General features: G+C 41.8%; 1 protein-coding gene across 1 annotated transcript in view; it reads right to left on the bottom strand.

Moving 5' to 3' along the window:
* Nucleotides 1-6237: 6237 nt before the first annotated feature.
* Nucleotides 6238-23188, bottom strand: part of LOC148019916 (protein cornichon homolog 1-like) — a 51507-nt gene continuing 34556 nt past the window's right edge. The window contains exon 4 of the mRNA XM_087700127.1: nt 6238-6530. Within this exon, the coding sequence (XP_087556253.1) occupies nt 6452-6530 (79 nt within the window). The 3' untranslated portion in view covers nt 6238-6451. The remainder of the gene's footprint in view (nt 6531-23188) is intronic.

The raw sequence follows: 23188 nt of genomic DNA, 5'->3' as shown, positions 1-23188 counted from the left end.
AGCTAACATATCTACTAACAGAGTGTATAATCGTGTATTTATACGAGGCTTGTATGCACTAGGATAGTGTAGTAAGATCAACTAATAGTGCACTAATGCACTAGTGTAGCACACATGTACTAGGGTGTGATGATCTAGATGAGATGCAGTGCCATAGTGCACAAGTGCACACTAAGTGTACAGTAGGGAAAATAAGGATGATTGTTTATGCTTGTTTGGGAGATTAGTGCACTCTCTTAGTGCAATAATGCACTAGGTAATGTAGGGATGATTGTGTATACGTTGTCTAGGAGATTGGTGCATTATGCTAGTGCATGCACTAGTGCACTTAATGCATTAGGATGATTAGATTTTTACACTAAGATGAATTGGAGTCTTTAAGAATGTAAGCTCGGTGTTTATGTGCATGTTTGTGTGTGTGATAGCAATCTAAAGATGGAAGCTGAGTGGATGAGTATTGACTATCAAAAAGTCAAGATAAGGATGGCACCTAAGATGGCCACTTGTATGAGTGAAAGAGCAAGGACTATCTATTAAAGAAGCCTTGTATTGTAGCATTATGTGAAGTGGAATATGACTTATCATTGTTGAAGTGGAATATGACTCATTATCATTATGATTGCAAATAAGGGAGCTGAAATGTTTGAGGACTATGAAGAGGCCATCGACATCAAGTGAAGGAGCTTGTCTCGATTGGTTTCTCAACTAGTAAAAAGATGATGTGTATGGTGGGATTACGAGTCCCACGGATCTTGCAAGAGCGAGTATGTGAAGGTGCAAATGCTTGTTGCCATCAAACGACAAGTGGTCATGGCTGGTTCACAACTCGTATAGAGCATGTGGAAAGGGACATTGGTGACCAGTCGATTCTAACAATTTGAACAAAGAGTCTGAGTAGAGCTGCACGCTTGTCCATGCGAGAAACAGCAATGATGAATAGCAGCTCAACCGGTAGTCTCATGGGAATATAATTTGGGTTGTGTGTTGGAAACCTGCATCCTCACGTAACAGAGAGTCAGTTCAGGCATGTATTTGTGCCATTTGGTGAGGTTCAGACGGTTCAGCTTTCAACGGGCCCTGACAACCATGGCAAGCGGACAACCTACTCCAATGGCCTTCTTTGTGCTGCAGAAGTGAAGATAGGGTTTCAACGGATTAGGAAGACAACGGAGAGGAGAGAGCGAATGAGTGAGTGAGTAAGTGGGAGAGAGCATTTGTTGTGTTGCTGATAAGCTCGCGTAGGAGAATCGCTTTGTTGTTGTCGAAAGTGTTGACGACAACTTAGCATCCGATTGATTCCGGATTGAAAGGACAAAGTTCTCTCCGGTAGTAGTGACAGGATAGTATGATAGAGAGCGAGTACCGAGTCCGACATAAGAAAGAAAACACTTCCATGGATAGTTCAACTCGGTGTACAGGGAAATATTAGGCCATGTGAGCCTCCCTAGATCCAGCGCAAACACAGTTTGCACACACTCTACAAGCAGCGGCTCATGTTCGACTCTAAGAAGTGATGATAGTATTGCAGGCTGAAAATCGACGACGACAACCACGTGAGTAGCAGTAGCTATGGCAGCCCAGCAAGCATAAAGGGTGCCACTGAGATGGCTACCAAAGTAAAACTGCCCAGCCGAGCTCAGCGGAGCTGCTACGAAAACAAAATGTGCAACTATAGAGATCAGGAGCAAGGGCAGTCGGAGCTTGCCCGTGCGTGTACGTGGATCCCCATTCACTCTTCTTGGCAATATAGCACCTGTCCTCGTGGCAAAGGCCCGCGCATTTTCAGACTGCTGTTGCTGCAATGGCTGATTTGAGCTCCAACCCAAAGTGTGAAGAACAGGGCTGAAGAATCATCAAGAGGGTCTCAGAGTATAGGGAGAACCGTCGCAGCTGCTCATAGCCCACCACAATTGCTGATTCGTGAGCTGGCGATGAAGGGTGCAGAATATGAGCCCCACGGAACAAGAGCACAAGCAATGACAGGAGTCCATGCCGTAAGAAACAAGTGCAGGTAATGAGTTGTAGGTGGTAGCTGAGACACAGTCCAAGGCTATTGTGGTGAGTTACTAAGAAAGGTTGGCTGTACGGAGCCGCAGATAAAGAACAGAAGAAAAAGAAGGATAAGCTGATAAGAGAAAGATGAAGCACACGACCATGTGGCTCACAATATTATGAAATTATATTATAATTTAATCTTGGTTATTCCATCAAACCTATTCACAGTCAATGAATCCATGTATTGTGAATGTCGTATAGTCGTGCATATAGACAATGTTCCTACATATGCTACCCCTATTTAGCAAAAATTCAATTGTCAAGAGACATTCACTTGATGTATTATGGGTATGTGTACTTGAGCTGAATACTCAAAACATCTTGTAATCACCCATCACATGAGGGTTCTCCTACGAAATCTGTGTAGATCTCAAAAACAATTATGTATATGTGCATGTGTAAACAATTATGTATATATGCATGTGTCTCCATAGTGTGTTCGAGATGAGATTGCACAAGAATTGGCTTGTACAAGGTTCTCTACCCAAGATTGAGATCTCAAAAAGAATTTGTAAGTGCGTGGTGTGTGAGAGCGTGCACATTTGGATGCAAGAGTGGGTTTGTGTTATCTAGTACCATTGAATTCACAATGCATGACAATCGGCAATCCTCTCCTTCCACACATACCGCACAATAAGAAAGAGAGAGGCGAGAGGGGGGGAGGGGGGAGACAGGGAGGCAGGGAGGGGAGGAAAGTTGCCCAAAAGAGAAATAATCAAATTTACCTAGCCCCACATAGCTCTTATATAGGCTTCTACATAGCCAACACCGAGGTCTTATCACCTTATTAACCCCACATTGGGATTGTTAACAAGGGTGCCTATGTGTAGTGATCTATGTGTAGATTATGTAAGGATGAGTGCTTTAAGGTGGTTTGGATGGTGTGCTAGTGCATGTGTGGTGCAAGGGCTAGTGCATTGTGCGTGTGAACTATGCACGAGTTTAGTCTACTAGTGCGCTAGGGTACAATGGAGTATTGTGGAGTGGTCAAGTGCATAAGTGGATTGTGCGCATGTAGGAGGTCTAGGTGCACTAGTGCACCTAGCACATCACATGCACTATGGTGTAGGTGGGCTAGTGCATGTTTATACTAGGATGGTGCAAGGTGAGCACACTAGTGCATTGTGTACCAGTGGTCATACTAGTGCACTTGTATCCACTATGTGTGGGTAATATGTGCTAGGATGAAATGATGTGCCCTATGTGATGTGATGTATATATGTGGGATATGCAAGGGTAGGTGTACTAAGAGGATTTAGGATGTGGTGCACTAATGCGCGTGTTATGTAGTGCATGAGTATTATGCACATGTACAAGTGTGTGCATACCGGTGCATTAGTGTTGTGCACATACAGGGTGTCCTAAGGGTGATGTGTACTAACCAAGATGCAACGTAAGTGTATGAGTTCGGTTGGTGCAAGGGTTCGTTCTAGTGATGAGCAATGCTAATGCACTAAAAACATGCACCAATAGGTACACAATATAAGTGCACTAGCACACATTGCTCTATGGTGAATGAAAGGTATGAGGTCGCTTACATTGGGATGTGTGCACCTAGTGTGAGGTTATGTGCATGGTGATATGCAAGGGGTGTGTAGACGTCAATGCACTAAGGTGCAAGTCTATGTGAAAGGATATAGTGTACGAGGATGGGGCTACTGCATGGTGGTGTGCACTAGTATAGGGCACTAGTGCACTAGGAGTGCAAGGTTGAAGCTAGTGCACTAGAGTGCAAGCTATATTGTACTAGGGTAGTGCACTAGGATGGATTAGCGCAGTATGGTATGCACATGCACTTGTGTTTGCATGTACATGTGCGCTAGTGTAATGTGCTAGTGCATCAAGGTTAGCTTGCAAGTGTGACTAGTGCACCAGGTGTAGTACATTATGAAAGTGTAGTAAGTGCAATAGTATAGTACACTATGATGAGGCTAGTGCACAGAGGTGTGCATGTGCACGAGGTTAGTGCACTATGGAGGATGTGTAGTATGCACTCCTGCAATGTACACTGTGCACGTGCAGTACACTAGTGCAATGTGCACATGCGTGTACAATGGTGCAATGTGCATATTTAGGTGTAGTGGTGCAATGTGCACTAGTGTAGCAATCAAAAACATCCAATAATTAAAGAACCACTAATTCAAGGAGTATTTATCTCAATAAATCTATTAGGAAACTAGATGCTTTAATTGACCATGTTCCACTCTCTTTTACTCCCCTCCCTTCCCCCTCGTGTGCAAGGTGGAAATTAGAGGACCCAACATGTTAACTGCCACCTCTCCCTCTCTCTTACTCACTCTCTCTCTCTCTCACCCCTTCAAGCACACCACTTCCCCTGATCATTCAACAATGACAAACACTCAAGTTTTGATGCGTGGAAGATATGAAATCATAAATTCATACCTTAATGCTTTGTTGATGAGCTTGTCAACTTGTCCTTGGCCTCTTACTTGGCAACTCCTCCTCTCTCTTGGTTACTCCAGCTTGCTTGGTAGCTTATCCCCTTTTGAGGGCTTTGTAGTGACTCTTCCTCCTTCAAGGACTAAACAGTGATGAAGATCTTATCGAGGCAAGGTGGTGAAGAAGGAAATATAGAGGAAGACAAAGGTAGAGAAGGGATAACGGTAGAGAGCATGGTAGCAAGTGGATGGAGGGTTGGGATGTTATCATGGTACAAAAGGGGGGGTGAAGAGTGTACAAAAGATGGTGATAAAAAGGAAAAGTAGGGTGTGTAGAGAGTTGCAATGGTAGTTATGGTGATGTATATGGCAATGCTAATCATCCACAGCACTTGTAATCATGGTGTCACCCTTCAACTTCAAGTTTCTTCTCATAGCTCTCGAGAAATTCCCTCAACAAAAACCCTCTTTCTCTCCTAACCTTGTTGCTTCCAACATCAAGGTCCAACAACTCATAGCCTCGAACACCTACTTGTGATTTATGCAATTACCTACACAACTCACGAGACTATTCATTTTTTTCTGGTATCCAAGCTTTTTGCTCACAAATTTTGCCACATGTTTGCAACCCAATAATCATGATTTTGCCACATGTTTGCAACCCAATAATCATGATTTTGCAATGTGTTAGGGAGAAGCCAAGCCCTTTAACTTAAACTCCAAGAAAATTGAAAACAAAAACTCAATTGTGTTATCACTCTTAATTAAGACAAATATCATCTCTTTCATATCCTATCTTATCATTAAAATGTTATTAAACAAACCTCTCTTTTCCCTTGCATTCGCTCTCTTAACCTCTCATCTTCTCTCGCAATGTGCTCGACAATTCTTACTCGCATGTGTGCCTAAAACAAACAATATTGACATTTTTGCCCCTTGAACTTACAAGCCTAGGAAAATTATCTATTACTTTGGTGGATACACAAAGTTCATAAAGATTCATGGATATTGATATTTCCCATTGGCAATATTTGGGATCTTTTCCTAAAGAACTACCCTAGATTTAATTAAAATGAATCATGAACTAATTGAATTTCAAGAACCTTGTTTGCATGAAAATAAACCAACTTATATGATCCCCATTATAAACAAACATTGGTCATTCTCACCGCATTACTCTAAATGAATGTGTAAAATTGCATTGATTTCTATGGGTCACTGTGAGATATACACATTCATCCAAACAGAGTGGGACAATCAAGTCATTGAAGACATACTCAAGGCATACTGTTGTAGAGAACCACATAAAACTAAAGCCCATCAGCTAGCAACCATTGTTCAAATACAATTTTAATCACTGTTTTTAATTCTAATTACATATTAACAATTCATCTTGTTTTTTTGCATGTTTTTCTATTTAGTGTAAAATCCAAATGTTCATGTTATCCATCTTGTTAACGCAGGCCCTTACGTCTACATCTCTATTTTTCCTGTTTGTAATGTGTAATTTGATATAGTTGCAATATTGTGATAGTGGGTTAATGTGGCACTCAATCATGATGTTGCTGCTCATGCTTCCAGAGAGCTAATTACTGAACATGAGGCCACTTATGTCTAAGTAAGCAGGCCATGAAGGGGCCTGTAGACCAGTTTGCAGACAATGCGAAGTCCTGTGAAAAGCCGTTTGCGGAGATACCAGAAAGAATTCAGCACATTACAAATCACTAGCATTCCCAATGAGCTGTCAGCAGGAGACAAAGTTATGACCTTCAGCCTCCTGATATATCAATCAATTCACAGAGCACACACACGAAAACTTCTTTGCATATAACATACCCCAATACACTCGTGGGCATATTGTACAACTAAAGCTGAGTTTTTCCTGACAAAGCTAACTTGATCACTGAGATCTGTGTGAGACCGAATACATGGGCAAAGCTCACTGATCAAATTAGAGACAGAGGATATAGATGTGTCTTGCTTTAAAATGTCAACGACTAAAGGATTTCATGGTGAGAGGCTGCAGGAACTTCTCCATCAGCCTCCAAAATCGAAATAACAGCTGTTGCAACTAGCCTGCAAACAACCAAAACAATGAATCTCTCTCTCTCTCTCTCTCTCTCTCTCTCATTCATCAAGCTTTGCATTATTGCTCGCAAATATCTTTTCAACATTCAGTATAAGAATGCATGCAGTAACTAAGAAATGCTTTGGGAAGAGAGCCTAAAGAGCACCTAAAACAGCCCCAAAAATAACCGCAAACAGTCACAAATCAAACAGAGAGCCAAATGGCTACTTTTTGGTCAACATATGCCTTCAATGGTCTTAGATATCTGACTGGGCATCATCAAACAGGATCAGATAGGTCAACCAAGTCCCTCCATCCATCAGACCTGAACAACCATGCTGCAATGTATACATTTTTGCCCCCCATCTGATGGATCTTAATATGGTGTTCTACAAAGAAACACAAGTGCCAGGGGAGTAGATTATCAGAGGCATGCATGTCATAATGTATACATCATAAACAGTTACACAAACAGTCATATGGCTTCTTTTTGGTCAACACACCTACACGCCTACCAATGGTACAAAAAATTTGAATGGGCATCACAGAACAAGATCAAACAGGTCGGATGAGCCTCCCGCCCCCCATCAGACATGAACAACTATCCTGCAATGTATATGTGTCTTTGCCCTCCAGCCTGTTAAATACACCTTGTATTTTCCTTTGAGTAATTCTAGTGTGAACGCACCCTATCCACAAGCATTTTTAACCCTCTTGCATGGGAGGAGTTTTTCCTCATGTGAACACACTTCAGTGCGTAGGTCATATAGGGTTGTACCTTGTACTTTCATTCTTGTGATTCATTATAGTGAAGGTACTATTGCACGCTTCTCTGCATAACTACTCTCACTCTCACTCTCTGCTCCACTTCATGTCTACTAAGTTGCACATTTGATCCAACATTGATATCAGAGCCATTGTACTGCTGGCCTAGCCACCATTGCCGCATTGGTTCCACCATCTCCAACATGTGGAGTCCCTCCTGACATTGCATCCCACAGGCGCAATCAATCCAGCCATCTCAGCTGCGGCATCTTAAATAGTCGCCACTATGCAACCTACCATCCTCCCTCTGCACAGGCTGCAGCAGTCTCTCTCAGCCCTGTCCACCATTTTTTGCTGTGCCCAAAACCCAAATCTAAAAGAAAAACTCAAAAACCCTAATTTTTGAATTTGGGGGTTTTCAAAACTTTCCATTTTCTTTATTGGGTTCTTATTTGTGTCTTAAGTAGTTTCATTTATTTGCCTTTTTAAGCACATGTGCAACTTCCAGTCCGTCTTGCCTGTCTCATCTTGCATTTCAAAGAAATTTTCAATCACACACACCCCATGCCTAAAAATTTGGGGGGCTTTGACCGACCTGCCCAATTTCCAAAATTTCTTGAAATTTCCCTTTGGAAAATCTGGAGCTTTTGCTGGATTCACCTTCCATTGCGTGGATCTTCATCAAGGTTGTGCAAATTCAGCAATATCTCTAAGTTTAGTGTTCAGGGATTTTCATCCAAATCACTCAATTCGACTTCGATTTTGACAAGCTTCAGCTTGCAGCCCCAAATTTACTACATGTAAATGCCTGAACAGCATCTACATCGACGTTCACATCAGTTGTAAGCTCTTTCTCACCATATTTTATTTTTTAGCCAATTTTTTCTCACACAAGTATTGGGTCATCCATCAATCCCCTCAACTACATTTGTGTATTCAACCTATGCAAAGATGGCACATGATCAAAGTGAGTTGTTTGGGATGCCTTCTGCTAATGACAAGTTGGATGGTACCAGCTACTCCACTTGGTCCTACATGGTGAAGCATGGATTGGTCACAAAAGCATTTTGGGTAGTTGTGGGTGTAGAGGTACTGCCAATAGACCCTAATGCACCCACAAGTTCTAATGCTTCTAGCTCTTCACGAGTTATTATTGCTGCTCCTACTACCAATCACATGCATCAGAATATGTGTACGCTCAAGCACACTCTTTAATCACTCTTTATATCAAGAGACTCGCTATTCTGAAGATCCACTTCTATTGGATGGCAAAGAGTGCTTGGGATAAGCTCACATATCTTTATCTCATCAAGAATGAGGCATGTGTTGCCTATTGAAGAAACAACTAGATTCCAAGAAGATGCATAAAGAGGACAACATGGAGGTCTATCTTACATGGATTACACATTCGAATGACCTATTGATAAGCATTGACAAGGAGATACTATCAATAAATGACTGAGCAACCAAAGAAACAATAGGGTTTGTGAGGTGAAACATAAAGAGTGTATAGCACACACTGAGAAGGAAAGACAAACTCAGATGAACAAGATGATGATTGAATGAAACAATGAAGTGAAACCGATACAAGGGTGCCATAGCACAATGGATGCCCTGGAGCAAGAAGACTGCCAAAAAAGCCTCAAAGTCTGCAAATGCAGGGATGATGAGGTGTCGCTTAGAGCAGGGAGACTACCGTCGAAGAAAAGCTTCTGAATCTACATGCAAGGATGGAGATTCGTGTTGCCTAGAGCAGGGAGACTACCATCGAAGAATCAGGAGCTTCTGAGTCTACAATTACATGCCTAATGACTAACGCCAGCTACAAGGCAGTGATGCCAATGGTGAAGGAAGAGTCAAACGCTGAAAACACAAAAGTAGTAGCCACTGATACTGACGCCTAGTGGAGGAGAAGATCGCTAGCAGTAAATGAGACCTCAGATGCAGCAAACACAAATGGGTGGAGCCTCCTGACTACCAAAAAAGGTGCAGGGCCTGCAAAACTATCACCAGGTGATGGAGAACCCACCCAAACAGCCAAACACAAACTGATGAAGCCACTTGGAGGAGAAGAAGTTAACGCCAGCTGCCAAAAGCCAACGCCAAGAGGAGTGTTATCACCCACTGTATAGGAAGGTCACCAACTAAGAAAGATACCACTATTGCAGCCCAAGGATGCTGGAGACTGACATCAAGCAACAGGAAAGGAGATGGTGAAAGCAGAGAAGAGAGAGAGATGGTGGAAGACTGACAAAATGAATCAGTGATGTGAGTGGTGAAGAACGAATGAGAGGTACCGAATATATGGGCACGAACAATCTAGAGTCTCACCCACTAAAGTCTCTGGAGCGGTGCTCCGACTCTCTCAAAAGGCCCTAGAAAGCCTTTTTCGGGCTGGAAACGGAAAACAAAAATGGGAATGAAGAAGGAAAATTGTATGGAAAGAAGTGGTTTCTCCACAGATACCCGAGAGCTATCTTGTCTCTACTATCAGATATATTTATAGAGCTTTCCTTAGAATGTTGCTTAGGCATTAATCAAATGTGCACACATGTACAGACATGTGAGATGTGCATGTGATGTGTAAGTCAGTTCAGTCACGATGACGAGCCAAGGACCCTAAGTTTACAATGGATGTCAAAGGCAAAAGTTGTAATTTGTTATATTGGTCACATCGTGGGTGCCAGTTTTGGCCTAGGGCATTTAATTGATCAATAAATAAAAATGATGACATTAAGAAGCTTAGGGACCAATTAATGCATAGGACCACTTGGGAGTCAAAATGGCCTAGCATTTCAACTTTCTCAGCAAGGACAAATGGCTGAATTAATTTTTAGAATTATTAATTCTGAAAATTCAGTAAAATGGCTAAAAATCAAATTAAAGGTTGCCACTTGGCGAAACCTTACCGTGCAAGTGAGAAGAGGCTAGTGGAAGGCTGGAGACACTATTCAAGGCTCAGGGAAAAAGGAGGAGTTGTCTAATTAGCTCTCAGACAGGTGACAACTGATCACACCAACAAGATAGGGGCAACAAGTTTCCTTCTCCGCCTCAATAAGAGGTGGCGATAGAAAAGGAGGGCTTGCCCGTCACACTAGGATGTTACCCTCCTTTTGAAGCTGTTAGTGCCATCAAAATTGCCATCAGAGCTACTAATCAAAAGATTCTCTCTCCAATTGATTTTCTCTCTCATTCTTTGACATTCCCTCAACATTCTCTTCTTTATTCCAGCCATCTCTCAACCATTTTCAACAATTCTAAGCTATTCATAGCAGAATCAACCATTCAAGGTGGGCGACATGAGCATTTGCTGCTGTAAACCCTAATTTATAGCAGAAATTAGGGTTTACCAGCCAACTTGGATCCCATGCCAGAAGATTGAAGCCTAGCACTCGAAATTAACAGCTAGAATTCAAGGATTTTAAGAGATTTCAAGAGGCCAGCCCATCCCAATTAAATTTGGAGTTCATTTTGATCAAGGTCAATTGGAGGCCAATCCCCTATTAGACATAGTTGCAAGAGTTTCAAAAACGATGAAACAAAAATGCATTTTGAAGTCATGAAACAAAGTTTCTGAAACACAAAAGGGGGAAATAGTAATCCATATATATATATAGTCATAAATATAACTAAAAATATATGATGGAGTAACACCACTTATTAGTTGAACCTCTACATCACTTAAATCGTCAACAATATAACATTAGAACTTGGGAGAGAATCGATAAAGTATACACGAATCATGATTCCATTTAAGACAATAAACTATAACTTGTCATAGACCGTAAACTCAAGATTGAAGGTTCAAATATTAAGTCATATAGACTCAAAAAAGAGAGTACTCATGAGTTATAACCCAGTAAATAATGCATGAAAAAGAAATACAACTATGATGTATGGTATATCACAATATCTAATGAGTCACGAGTCATCAAAATGCCACTAGACCATAAACATGAATCTACATAATCAACTAGCAACAAGTCTACAAAGTACAAGTCTATGAATCGTCATATCATGATCTGTCATCTAATGACTCATGAGAGTCACTCAGCATCATCCAACGCCATCTCTGTCACAATCTCCTCAGGGCTACCAAGAGCACTAGTACTACTACTAGAGGAGGAGAAGGCATCATCATCATCATCAACCAACCACTGGAGCTGTAGAGGTAGAAGCAACTACACCTTGAAGTCAAGATCCTCTCGCTCTAGCTAATGTACGCTCGGACCATGCCCAATGTGCAAATGCAGACGTCTCCTCATATAGCATATTGTAGATGTCCATCTCATCATCATCATCACTCACTGGAGCTGTAGAGGAAGAAGCAACTCTACGTCGAAGTTAAGATCCTCTAGCTCTAGTTGATGTACGCCTAGACTGTGTCCAATGAGCACATGCACACATCTCCTCATATAGCATATTGTAGATATCTATCTCCTCCTCTGGAATGGTAGGAATATCCCTCACCTTCTCTATGTCAATCTTATCTATATTTATCTCCTTTGGCTCAAGTGTATAGCTTGAATTCTCAATCAAGCGCAAGTTACAACGGAAAAAAACCAATCTCTCAAACTGATCCATCTTTAATTTATTTCTCTTTTTAGTGCGAAACAATGCCCATGTGCTTCAATTTTTCTCAGCAGGACCACTATCACAATCCTGCGAGAGAATACGGATAGCTATACTTTTCTCCCAAATTCCAATAAAAGAATAAGAAGAAATTCAGCACACTTATTTATGTTACAACTTACATGTATCATTGTATCATGTATCATGTATCATGTTTACTGTTTAAACTTGTTACTTTAATCATCAATGTCGAAGCACAATTTCCATACTTCTCCCACCAAAAACAGATTGGAGTTGTGTCTCACGTAGCTCTATTGTGGGGCGTGCAAATGAGAGAGTGTGATTGCGAAACTTGAGCAGATCATCCTCAAGTTGCATAATGATGAAAACATTTCCATCAGTCCACTTACTAAAATCATCTTACAGCCCCTCTTCAAGCTCCTCACTTACATATTAATCCTCCTTGCCCCAAAGAGAATGCAAGCAATGTGCAACAACATGGATTGGTTTGTGAAACCAATCCTATCTCCTATTCCACACTGCACGAATGTCTTGCACTCTATACCATATATAAAAGTTAACTTATTACCCACATAGCAATATAAATTATGAATCACAATAGATCATAGATTTATACATATAATTAAAAGGGTGAAATTAGAACGGATGGTCAGTGATTCAGTTACTTATCTCAAGACAAGATGCTTTTATCAAGCGCCTCTCGAATCTGATCCATGTACTCATACAAAGGCTTGGAGTACAACCCTCCATATTAGTGATCCTTAAAACTGTATAAATGGGAGTCAAAGATTCTACCAATGAAGCTACATCCTCCCAATAGGCTTCATCCATGACATTTCCAATAAATGTCAAAGCCTTAGGTTGCTTCCTCTCATCCCATGTAACCCACTCTCTAGAGAGAACCGTCCTCAAACAAGAAGCTCTAGCGAACTCTAACAAGTCTCTCCACAACAATAAATATATAAGCAAAGCGAGTGGATGAAGGCTTCAAAAGATCCAAATCACTGTTTTCCCCAAAAATGGCATGCACTCTAGGCCTCTTAGTCACAAACTTAACCGTGCTTCTACCTTTGTTAAAGAGGTCATCTATTCATCCAACCTTTTCCAAATCCTCCATGAGTAGCTCTAAACAATGTGCTATGCATGGAGTCAACATGATCTTAGAAAACTCGCTCTCTAACAAACCACCCATAAGCACACAATTACTGCCATTGTCAGTGATGACAGGTACTACATTCACTACACCAATCTCCAAAATGGCAGCTTTAATGTGCCTATAGATGTACTCACTGGTAATCATTGTTCCTATTACCGATGCATCTATGGCATGCAAAAACATGGTGTGAAAAAATACCCTAACATAGAAATACAAATAATATCGTATGACGAAGCACAAACTGATAGAAGAACACAGTTAGGGTTAGGATAACTTAGAGACAATGAACACAGAGAATGATATGACTATTGAATATACAATGCTCATGTGGCAAACACACTATGCAGTGAATGAATACTATATCTCGAACTCTTATATCTCAAGGATCAGGGCAAGCGTAATGAGCTGGAGAGTGTTATACTCCGAACAGATCCCGAATCGCAGCAAGACTACCTCTGGATGTCGAACACTAGCAAACATAACCAAGGAAGGCTGGATCTGATGCAAATAACAGTGCCAGAGAGAGAAACACAAAACTCAAGTGAGAAGAGAGAAAATAGTGAACACAACTGGAAGGAGAGAGAAAACAGTAGCGATAAGCTGAGGAGAGAGAGAATAGCAAACGCAAGTTGAGGAGAGAGAAAATCTGCGGCAACAGTTGCGAGGAGAGAAAATCTGCAGGGCGACAACTGGGGCCTACAAACGTAGCAGCATGCTGACATAGCAAGCTATATGATAGCTAAGTGGACAGCTGCAATCACTTGGCTGAAAACAACAACAAAATGATGATGGAGGGCTGGAAACAGACGTCATGAAGACAGCCATGGACACCTTGGACAAGGTGCAAGCAACAACCCTGAAAATACTTGAAACCTGCAACAAGAGATTAGAGCTGAATGGAGGGCAGCATACCTAATTATAGAAAGTTTCGGTCCTCTCAAATGGGTTTGTGCTTATGGGATATAAACACTCTCTAGGAACGCATTTCTATTTTAAAAAACAAGGTTTCTTCCTAAATTAAGCATGTTTTGAAGTTATTTAAAAGAAGCTAATGCATTTTTAGCTCAACACCCCCTCTCATGCCCAACAACGCTGCCACAAGAAGTAGGCCAGCCAAGCCCTCTTTTATTAAAAAAAAACTTTACCCTAACGCATCCCACCCCAAACCAGCCAGAGCATCGGACAAAGGGTGCACATCGACTGCCCAGTGGCCTACTAAGACTACAGAGGCGATGGTTATCTTACCAAGGGAGCCCAAGTGATCACCCCAGAGAGGCCAAGGCATCGAACAAAAGGTACACGTACACTGCTCAGTGGCCTACCAAGTCAAACAAAGGGTGCACGTCTAGTGCTCAGTGGCCTACCAAGTCAAACAAAGGGTGCACGTCCATTGCTCTCTACATCAGTTGATGTCTAATTTCCAGCCCTCTTCACGCAATTTGGAGCTGATCCCGGAGAGTCTGATCCCAGCCACGCGACTGCTGTTCCTGCACACACCTGCTGCCGTACAGCCTGCCACGTCATCACAGCCCTGCATTTGGTAGTTTTCTCTCTCCTGTAAGCTATCTTGCATGCGTTTTTTGTCTTTCTCTCTCCTACAAACTGTTCTACCTGCGTTTTTAGTTTCTCTCTCTTGCTGCCTTTGCTTTTAGTCTCTCTCTTCTCACTACCATCCGCATCACATCCAGCTTTTCACTATTGCGTTTACTAGTGTTCGACATCCGGAGGCTGCCTTGCTACGATTCGGGATCCATTCAGAGTACGATACACTCTCCACCTCATTACCCTTGCCCTAATCCTTTAGATCCAAGAGTTCAAGATTCACTATTCATTCACTGCATAGTGTGTTTGCTTCATAAGCATTGTATATTCAGCAGTTATATCACTTCAATTATTTTCTGTGTTCATTGTCTCTGAGTTACCCTAACCCTGACTGAGTTCTTTTATCAATCTGTGCTTTGTCGTACGATTGTTATTTGTGTTTTTGTGTCAGAGTAGTTCTTTACACCCCCTCCCCGTCAATTTGAAGAAGTAGAGAAGGGTGTACCCAAGCCGATCCTGAGTAGAAGATACTTAAGAACCGACCAATTGACTGCTCTGGTCAAAATGTCTGCAAAATTGTCTAATGAAGGTACAAATACAAAAGAATAAATGAATGAATGTCTAAAAACTGTAAGCATCATCACTGTCACTATCAAGAGAAGTAACTGCCCTCTCTCAAACTGGAAGGGAAAACAAGAGGGAAACACCCCCTCCCTGTCAATTTGAAGAAGTAGAGAAGGGTGTAACAAAGTCGATCCTGTATAGAAGATATTGAAGAGCCTCACCGCTTTGATCAAAATGTTTGCAAAATTGTCTGATGAAGGTACAAACCCTAGGCAGATAATACCTAGCTCAACCTGCTCTCTGGAAAAGTAGAAGTGGACCTCCACATGCGGGATAGTCTGAGCCACAAGAAAGTCATCGGGACAAAGTCGATTTTTAGGACCAAGCTAAAGGTTGATGGGACTTTAGACAAGTACAAAGCTCGCCTTGTCCTGCAAGGGTTTCGACAGAAGCATGGTATTGATTATGAAGAGACCTTCGTATCTACTGGACGATTGACGTTTTTTTGGTTATTCCTCGCGCTAGCCGCTCACCACTATTGGCTAATACATCAAATGGATGTCAAGAGTGTCTTCTTGAATGGTTATTTGGAGAAGAAATTCTATGTGCCACTAGGATTTACTTTTGCCAACCCGAGGGATAAGATATTCTGCTTACAAAAAGCTCTTTATGGATTGAAACAAGCACCGCGGTCTTGGTTCCATAGGATGGATGAGTTATTATAGACTCACGGATATCATTCTTTTCCTTATGACCCAAATTTATATGTTCGATCTACTATAGAGGGGGTTAGCTTCATCCTATTGTACATTGATGACTTACTTATCACAATTTCAGGTTCTGTTACCATAGCAAAAATCAAGGCAAAACTCAGTTTGTTGTCTTATTTCTTGGGGATGGAGGTAGTTCGATCTGGTGGTTGTATGTTTGTATCATAGCAGAAGTACGCACTTGAGCTTGTGGAACAGTTCACTACGGATCAGATACAACCAATGGCCACACCTCTCGATCCTACTCTCCACTTGTCGAAGGATACCCTAGGTCAACCCTTTGATGCACATATCTATAGGTCTATTGTAGGGAAACTTCTTTGGTTAATTGATACTTGGCCAGACTTGCCTTACTCACTTGGCATTCTCTGTTAGTATTTCACAGCACCTAGGATGTCACATTGGATTGTATGTCTTCGTGTGTTGCGTTATTTACGGTGTACTTATTTTTTTAGCCTCGCTTATGGTTTTGGTTTATGTTTGCAGGGTACATTGATTCTGATTGGACAGGAGATCCTGACACTCGACGTTCCCATGGTGGCTACCTCTTCACCTTGTGTAGGGCTCCCATCTCTTGGTCCAGCCATAAGCAATGGGCAACGTCTTGCATAGTCGAGGCTGGGTATAGCGCTCTCTTCAATGACATCACTGAGGCCATTTCTATCTACCTGAGGAGCTTATTGACGGTGCGTCACTTACCTTGTGGCTCTCCTACCGTTGTCTACTACGACAACCAAAGTGCCATTGCGCTTGTAGGCAATCTGATGATCCCACCATGGACGCACCAATGTCCAAGTCTCATTTCAATCAATACTCTCTAGCTCCTTCTCCATGGTCTCTCGCCATTGAGGGTGCTAAAGAGTCTCCTGCCATGTATCCGGCTCAAAATATGCTATGAAATCAGCTATTAACAACGACGCGAATGATACCTAAGGTGCAAGCCAAGCAGATCTTCTAGGTCCCTCCGGAGTGGAATCTCGTGGTAAAATCCCAGAATCCCACATTATCTACTAATACTAGCAAGGTAATGGGTTTCGCAAAGAGAGCCTGGAAGCTAAAGAATCTGCAAGTAGGTCAAAAGCAAGTAGTAGACCATGCTAAGTAGGCACAATTTTCAATGATGTGAAAGAGGGAATCATATCAAAATCCAGTGCAAAGCACTGCACAATATCTCTCTAGTTAGAGATGATGCCCCTCCTAACGATCACCTTGTTCGTTCGAGGATCGAACAAACGGTAGGCTCTCGCTTCAAAGGAATATCCACCAAAGATAAGGAGGGCATCCCGAGATGTGGCTAATGCTTGGAAGCTATGGAACACAGAGCCCTAGACTATCGACTCAGTAAAAAAATGGATCATGTGGTATAGGCCATTAGGTTGTGCCTCACCGCAAGCAATCACTAAACCAGTCTGAGAGTCAAGGACCTCAATTGTGGTCGCTATAAAGAAAACTGCTCGCCCCAGCTAGCAAAGCTGCTAAACAAATAACAAGTTCACCCCAAGTTGACGGACATAATATACATTGCCCGACGAAGCCATATCCGGACCCTTATCAGTGGCAAAATTGACACAACCTTGAGTCTGGATCTTGACCGAGGAGTTGTTTCCTACGTAAACCCGACCGCAAGGGCTTAGGTATGGAAAATGTCCTCTATAGAAGTCATGTGATGTATAGCTCCACTGTCCACAATCCAAATAAGTGCTGATATACTTGGCTGTGACAAGTGGGCCTATGTGGTAAACTCGTCGGGAGGCAACTCACATATAGATGAGACTCGCATCAGATGTCTCTACGAAGACAATATGGATCTTTGTAGAACAATTAAACAAGCCCTCTACATATGAGAACATTATCGACTAAGATGGCTGACCAGTGGCAGTGTACCACTGCCCCTTGCCATCACCCTGCCTCCCCTAGTAGGGGTTACTCGATTGAGGGGTGAGGAACTATGAGTTGGGTTTTGATGATGTGCCTCTTGCCTTTGATTGATACTCCTCGTCAAATGGCCAGCCTTTTGACAATGTTGACAATACCTATTCTTCTTAGGTACGTTCTACCACCTGGGTTTGTGTTGAGACTGGGAGTTTCCTTATGATTCCCCTCCTTGATTTCGTTTTTTATTTTGATTTTGATTTTGATTTCAAGTTTGATTTTGTTTACCCTTTCCTTACTCCCTCTTCTGAGAATGAGCAACAAGAGTCCCCTCTGAGAGATTATTCATATGAAACTAATCAAACCGTATATAACGCAATAGTTGACACTCAAATTCATAGAATGTGGGTAAATTAGGTAGAGAAACCACTTACTGCACAAAATTGAAGTATCTACACGGCAGCTTATTAAGAAACAATATAGCATGATTGTGTCAAAGAACTTAGGAGTCTCTGTAGTAAAGAATTCGACAAGGAGATGTCAATACTCAACCAACTTGACTTTTAAGCTATCCCAGTCATTGATTTTGAAGTTCTGAATCTCATAGTCAAGATTTATTCAACGGGTCCTATTCAGAGCCACATAACAATCAATCAACTGTGCCCACTGCTCTAACGCCAAGTCAAAATGGTGAAGCTGAGAATGAAACTCGGACAATAAGCCCTGCATGAGCTCAACAATAGCGGAGGCATTCCTAGCCTTCCATGAGTGGACGACCTTGTATGGAACAAGTACAAAATCGGGTTGGGGTTCTAACCCCTGCACAAGATCCCATAGGTCTTGTGAGTCAATGACATGTCTCATCAAGTTTGACCAAGTTGTAAAGTTTCACCCGATAGAATGAGTCTTATCATTGAATGCATGCTAGGCCAAAGATAAGGTACAACCATCAGGTGTTGCGAATGTGGAGCAAGATGAATGTGAAGGATAAGAAGAAGGTGGTGGTGGTGGTAGTGGTGGTGGTGGTGGTGTCTAATAAGGAGAAGAGAGAAGAGGTGGAGAGACAGAAATAGGCTCTGAGTGTCCAATAAGTGTTGATTCATGTAAAGGCACTACAACACAAATGTTTCCGTAATCATTAACATAATTTCAAATGGTAGACATACTTGGCACCAAAGAGAATAAGTATAAAGGCAATGGAGTCTACTCTATATCGGTTTCCACTTGCGAATGGTCAGTCCTAAGTGGAGATTCCGCCCTTTCTGCATGGTCGATAGATCGGTGCAGTGAATCTAAAGCATAAAATTCAAACTTACATTCTATCTGTTGTTGGGCTCTATGCATCAAAATGACATCATACTCAGCTGCAATAATCTCGTAAGGTCATGGAACTCCATAGTAGTCCAATCCGGCCATGTCAGGAGCTTGTGAGAGCCACTCCCACTCGTTCCTCGATGGATTTAGCTCGGATATGAGAAGAAATATGGAAGTAGTGTTCGAAGTCATCTGTCCTTTTGTTGTTCTTGTTTCTTGTGTAGAGCTTTTAGATCAAGGCCTAAGTTTCCCTCAAAGAATTCGACTCTAATATCATGTGAAGAAATACCCTAACACAGAAACACAAATAACACCAAACGACAAGGCACAAACTGATAGAAAAACACAGTTAGGGTTAGAGTAACTCAGAGACAATGAGCACAGAGAATGAATGAAATGATATGACTATTGAATATACAATGCTCATGTAACAAACACACTATGCAGTGAATGAATATTGTACCATGAACTTCTATATCTCAAGGATCAAGACAAGGGTAATGAGCTAGAGAGTGTGTCGTACTCTGAACAGATCCCGAATCACAGCAAGGCTACCTCTTGATATCAAATACCAGCAAATGCAACCAAGGAAGACTAGATTTGATGCAGACAGCAATGCAGAAAAGAGAAAACGCGGGTGAGGAGAGAGAAAAACAGCAACAACAGGCTGAGGAGAGAGAAAATCTGCAACGATAACCGAGAGGGGAGAGAAAATCTACTAGGAGATAGCTAGAGCCAACAAACGCAGAAGTATACTAACGCGGTAGGCTGTACGATAGCTGGATGACGGACAACAACACTCGCCTAGCTAAAAACAGCAGCAAAATGATGATGGAGGGCTAGAAACAGACACCAGATGAGTAAAGACTGCAACGGACAGCTTGGACTGCGATGTGCTCCGTAAATGAGGTGTGGACTGTAAGCTAAAAATACCTAAAACCTGCAAAAACGAGATTAGGGCTGAATGGAAAACAACATATCTATTTATAGAAAGTTTGGGCCCTCCCAAGTGGGTTTATGCTTATGGGATACAAACACTCTCTAGGAACGTCTTTCTTTTTAAATAAACAAGGTTTCTTTCTTAATTAAGTATGTTTTGGGGTTGTTTAAGTTAATGCAATTTTAGCTCAAGACATGGTCTCTTTGCAAGAGAACGCCAAGGTTTATACACGTTCCTCCTCACATCTTACCATCCATCACACAAAATAGTGCAACCGTACATCTGCCAAGTAATCTTCAAATGCTACATCTCTAGCTCTACAACTTATTTCTCTCTAGCAAGCTCATATGTGCGCAAAGCCTCATAGGATAGGCGCTTCCACTCACATCCAATCCAACTAATGGCCTTGATGGTCCTTTTCTACCTCTTTGTACATGCAGCATGAAAAAAGATACTGTACTATATAAATAATCTCTTGAACTCACAAGTAGCCTCTGCCTTTGCTTGCTTTTAAAAGGCTGTTGTAATACTTGCCCTTTCCAATAATCCTCTTGCAGCTCTTCTTGCCCAAGTGGTATGTGCACTTGCTAACGAGCTACTACCACCCTACACATCCCCAAGATGTGGCAAAGGGATTCGTAAAGCAAATGGGCCCTCAACAAAAGCATAGCCACCAACATCCATATACACTCTACCCCTCTTTGGGGGACTACCACCTACGAAAGGAGGTGGAACCATAGGACGTGCACTTGGCCGCAAAGTATCATCCTCATGTGGTGCACTAATCACAAGGTGTTGCCATCCCCAATGCTCTAAACTGGCATACACTTCATCAGGCACATCATGGCAATTATCAATATCCTTACCACTAACACGAGCAAGATGATCCTTCACTCATGTAATACTCCCCGTACATATGACATGGCAGGAGTCGCATTCCCACCGCTATCTCCATAATCGCTAACGATGCGCGTGTGGCTCCAAATGTTTCCTTCACCATGGTTGTACCTTGCTGGAAACAAGGAAAACCATTAGCAAAAGTGGAAAAAAGTTGTTCGAATCAATGTGGGTAGTGGAGGACAAAGAGAGAGGAGGGATTGCTCACTGGAAACAGTGAAAATCAGCACTAAATCTGAGGGGAAACAGCTAGAAATAGTATGGACAAGAAAGGAAAGGATGAAGGATGAGAAATGTCACCGTAAGTGGAGTTTCAGGGCTGGGATGTGGAGCAAACAACAGGTAAGGAGGGTGATCAGCTAAGAAAGAGGGTGGACAAGAAGGGAAAGAAGGCACAATGCTTACACAGGAAAACAGAAAGGCAAAATGCAATCCATGATGTAAAACCGGGTAAAAACCGTTGTCCCCCGAAACGCCGGCCTCAAAATGCATTTCGAGCAACTATGCTATTAGATCAAGGGGCAAATCAGATTGAAGGCTTGTCAATTGTTTTTTATAGCAAGTAGCATTAGATTTCGAATGAAATTGGAGCAATCTCAATGTTATTCTTCCAATAGCAATACAAGTTAACATAATACTGCAAGGGGCGCCTATTTTGGGGCCAATCAAGATTCTACTATCCAAGATTAAACAATAACATTCGTATTGTAGTTTATTTGAATTTATTGCTTACTATAATTATGTAAATCAAGTCAATTACCACCCTTTCTGAGAAGGAAGGCTGGTTTCAGCTGTGCTTAGTCGACTTCCACTGTCCTATTAGAAGTTTGCTACCACCTTGCAAGTGGCTTCTTAGAGCAATGGGCATAAGTACTCTCTTGATGAGTTGACCACACTTCTATTGCACGAGGAGTAGAGTTGTCTAAACCACTTTGCTACTACTTGTAATGATTAGGTATTTGCTTCCTCTCATCACATAGGCAAAGCAAAGTCATCACGTTCTTCATCTCGTCATTAGAAGGAAAATGATAACTCGTCGTCCTCTTCTTTTCACAAAGAAAAGAACAAGAAAAAAAAGAAGAGATGCAACAATTGCTGCAAGTGAGAATATGAGATCTTTGAGTATCCCAAGCACAAGATTGTAGAGGAGAAGAAGAAACAAGCCCCATTGGTCCATTGGTTGTTATGACTACTACATCTAGTGCCCCTTGTGGTGGTAAGGATGAGGCAACTCATCTTGCAAAGACTTTTAGTTCATATGCCTTTGCCGTATCTTATTCTTATGACCCTGTTGTATATGACGTAGGCCAATAAAGGATATCCTATTGGCATGGGTCCCAAGGCGGTTGCTAAACCCTAATTTCTACAAAAAATTAGGGTTTACAATAGAGATCCCTTTGTTGTCTACCAAATTTGGCTAAGATCTACTCAAAATGGCCGACAAATGCTGAGATCTCTTGAGAATGGGTTGGAGAAGGTGAGAGAAAGCCAAGATGAGAGAGAAATCTGATTTTCTTCCTGAGAAAACCCTAAAATCTACCTCCTACTTGCTCCAATCCGCATTTAATGCAGTCACCTCCTGCCAAGCCCCTCCAAAATGTTGTCACATGATCAACAATGTTGTTGCCAACCCCTGACAAGTGTCCCCCTATTGTCCCTTGCCTGTTGAGGGCCCCAAGTGACTATCTTCTGTAGTAAATAGCTATTCTCTGATCACAAAATGGACCAACAGCTCTCTCTCTCTCTCTCTCTCTCTCTCTCTCTCTCTCTCTCTCAAGCTGTAAACTGACTACATGGCTGAGCCCCAACCCCCAAAAACATTCTCTTAGTTTGAATGGGCATTTTTGTCAAGTAACATTCTTCTAAACCCATTTTTCAGCATTATCCGGCCATTTGATTAATATGTCCATCCATAATTAAATTGGCTAGGCTAGTTGCAACCTAGAGTAGTCCCCAACCTCTGTTGACCCTTAGATTGGTATTAATTAATTAATCAATGCTAGTCCCTAGTGTCAACCACTAACACTTATTGGCCAAATAACTGTCCTAGAGTCAAAACTAACACCACCTAACCACCAAAACACAGTTGGCATAACCTATCATAACTTTTGCCTCCGATACCCACTATATCATTGGGACCCTTGGCTTGTTACCATGAAATAACTCCCATGTACATCACATGTGCTAAACAACCTTGCACATTTTATAGATTCTTAAACAAATTGTCGGCAAGATAAAAACATCTTAGAATCT

This window comes from Lygodium microphyllum, chromosome 19 (genome assembly GCF_053477565.2).
Source record: "Lygodium microphyllum isolate KBCC chromosome 19, Lygodium_microphyllum_v1.1.10, whole genome shotgun sequence".
NCBI classification, from domain to species: Eukaryota; Viridiplantae; Streptophyta; class Polypodiopsida; order Schizaeales; family Lygodiaceae; genus Lygodium; species Lygodium microphyllum.
This window is presented reverse-complemented; position numbering and strand designations above follow the sequence as displayed.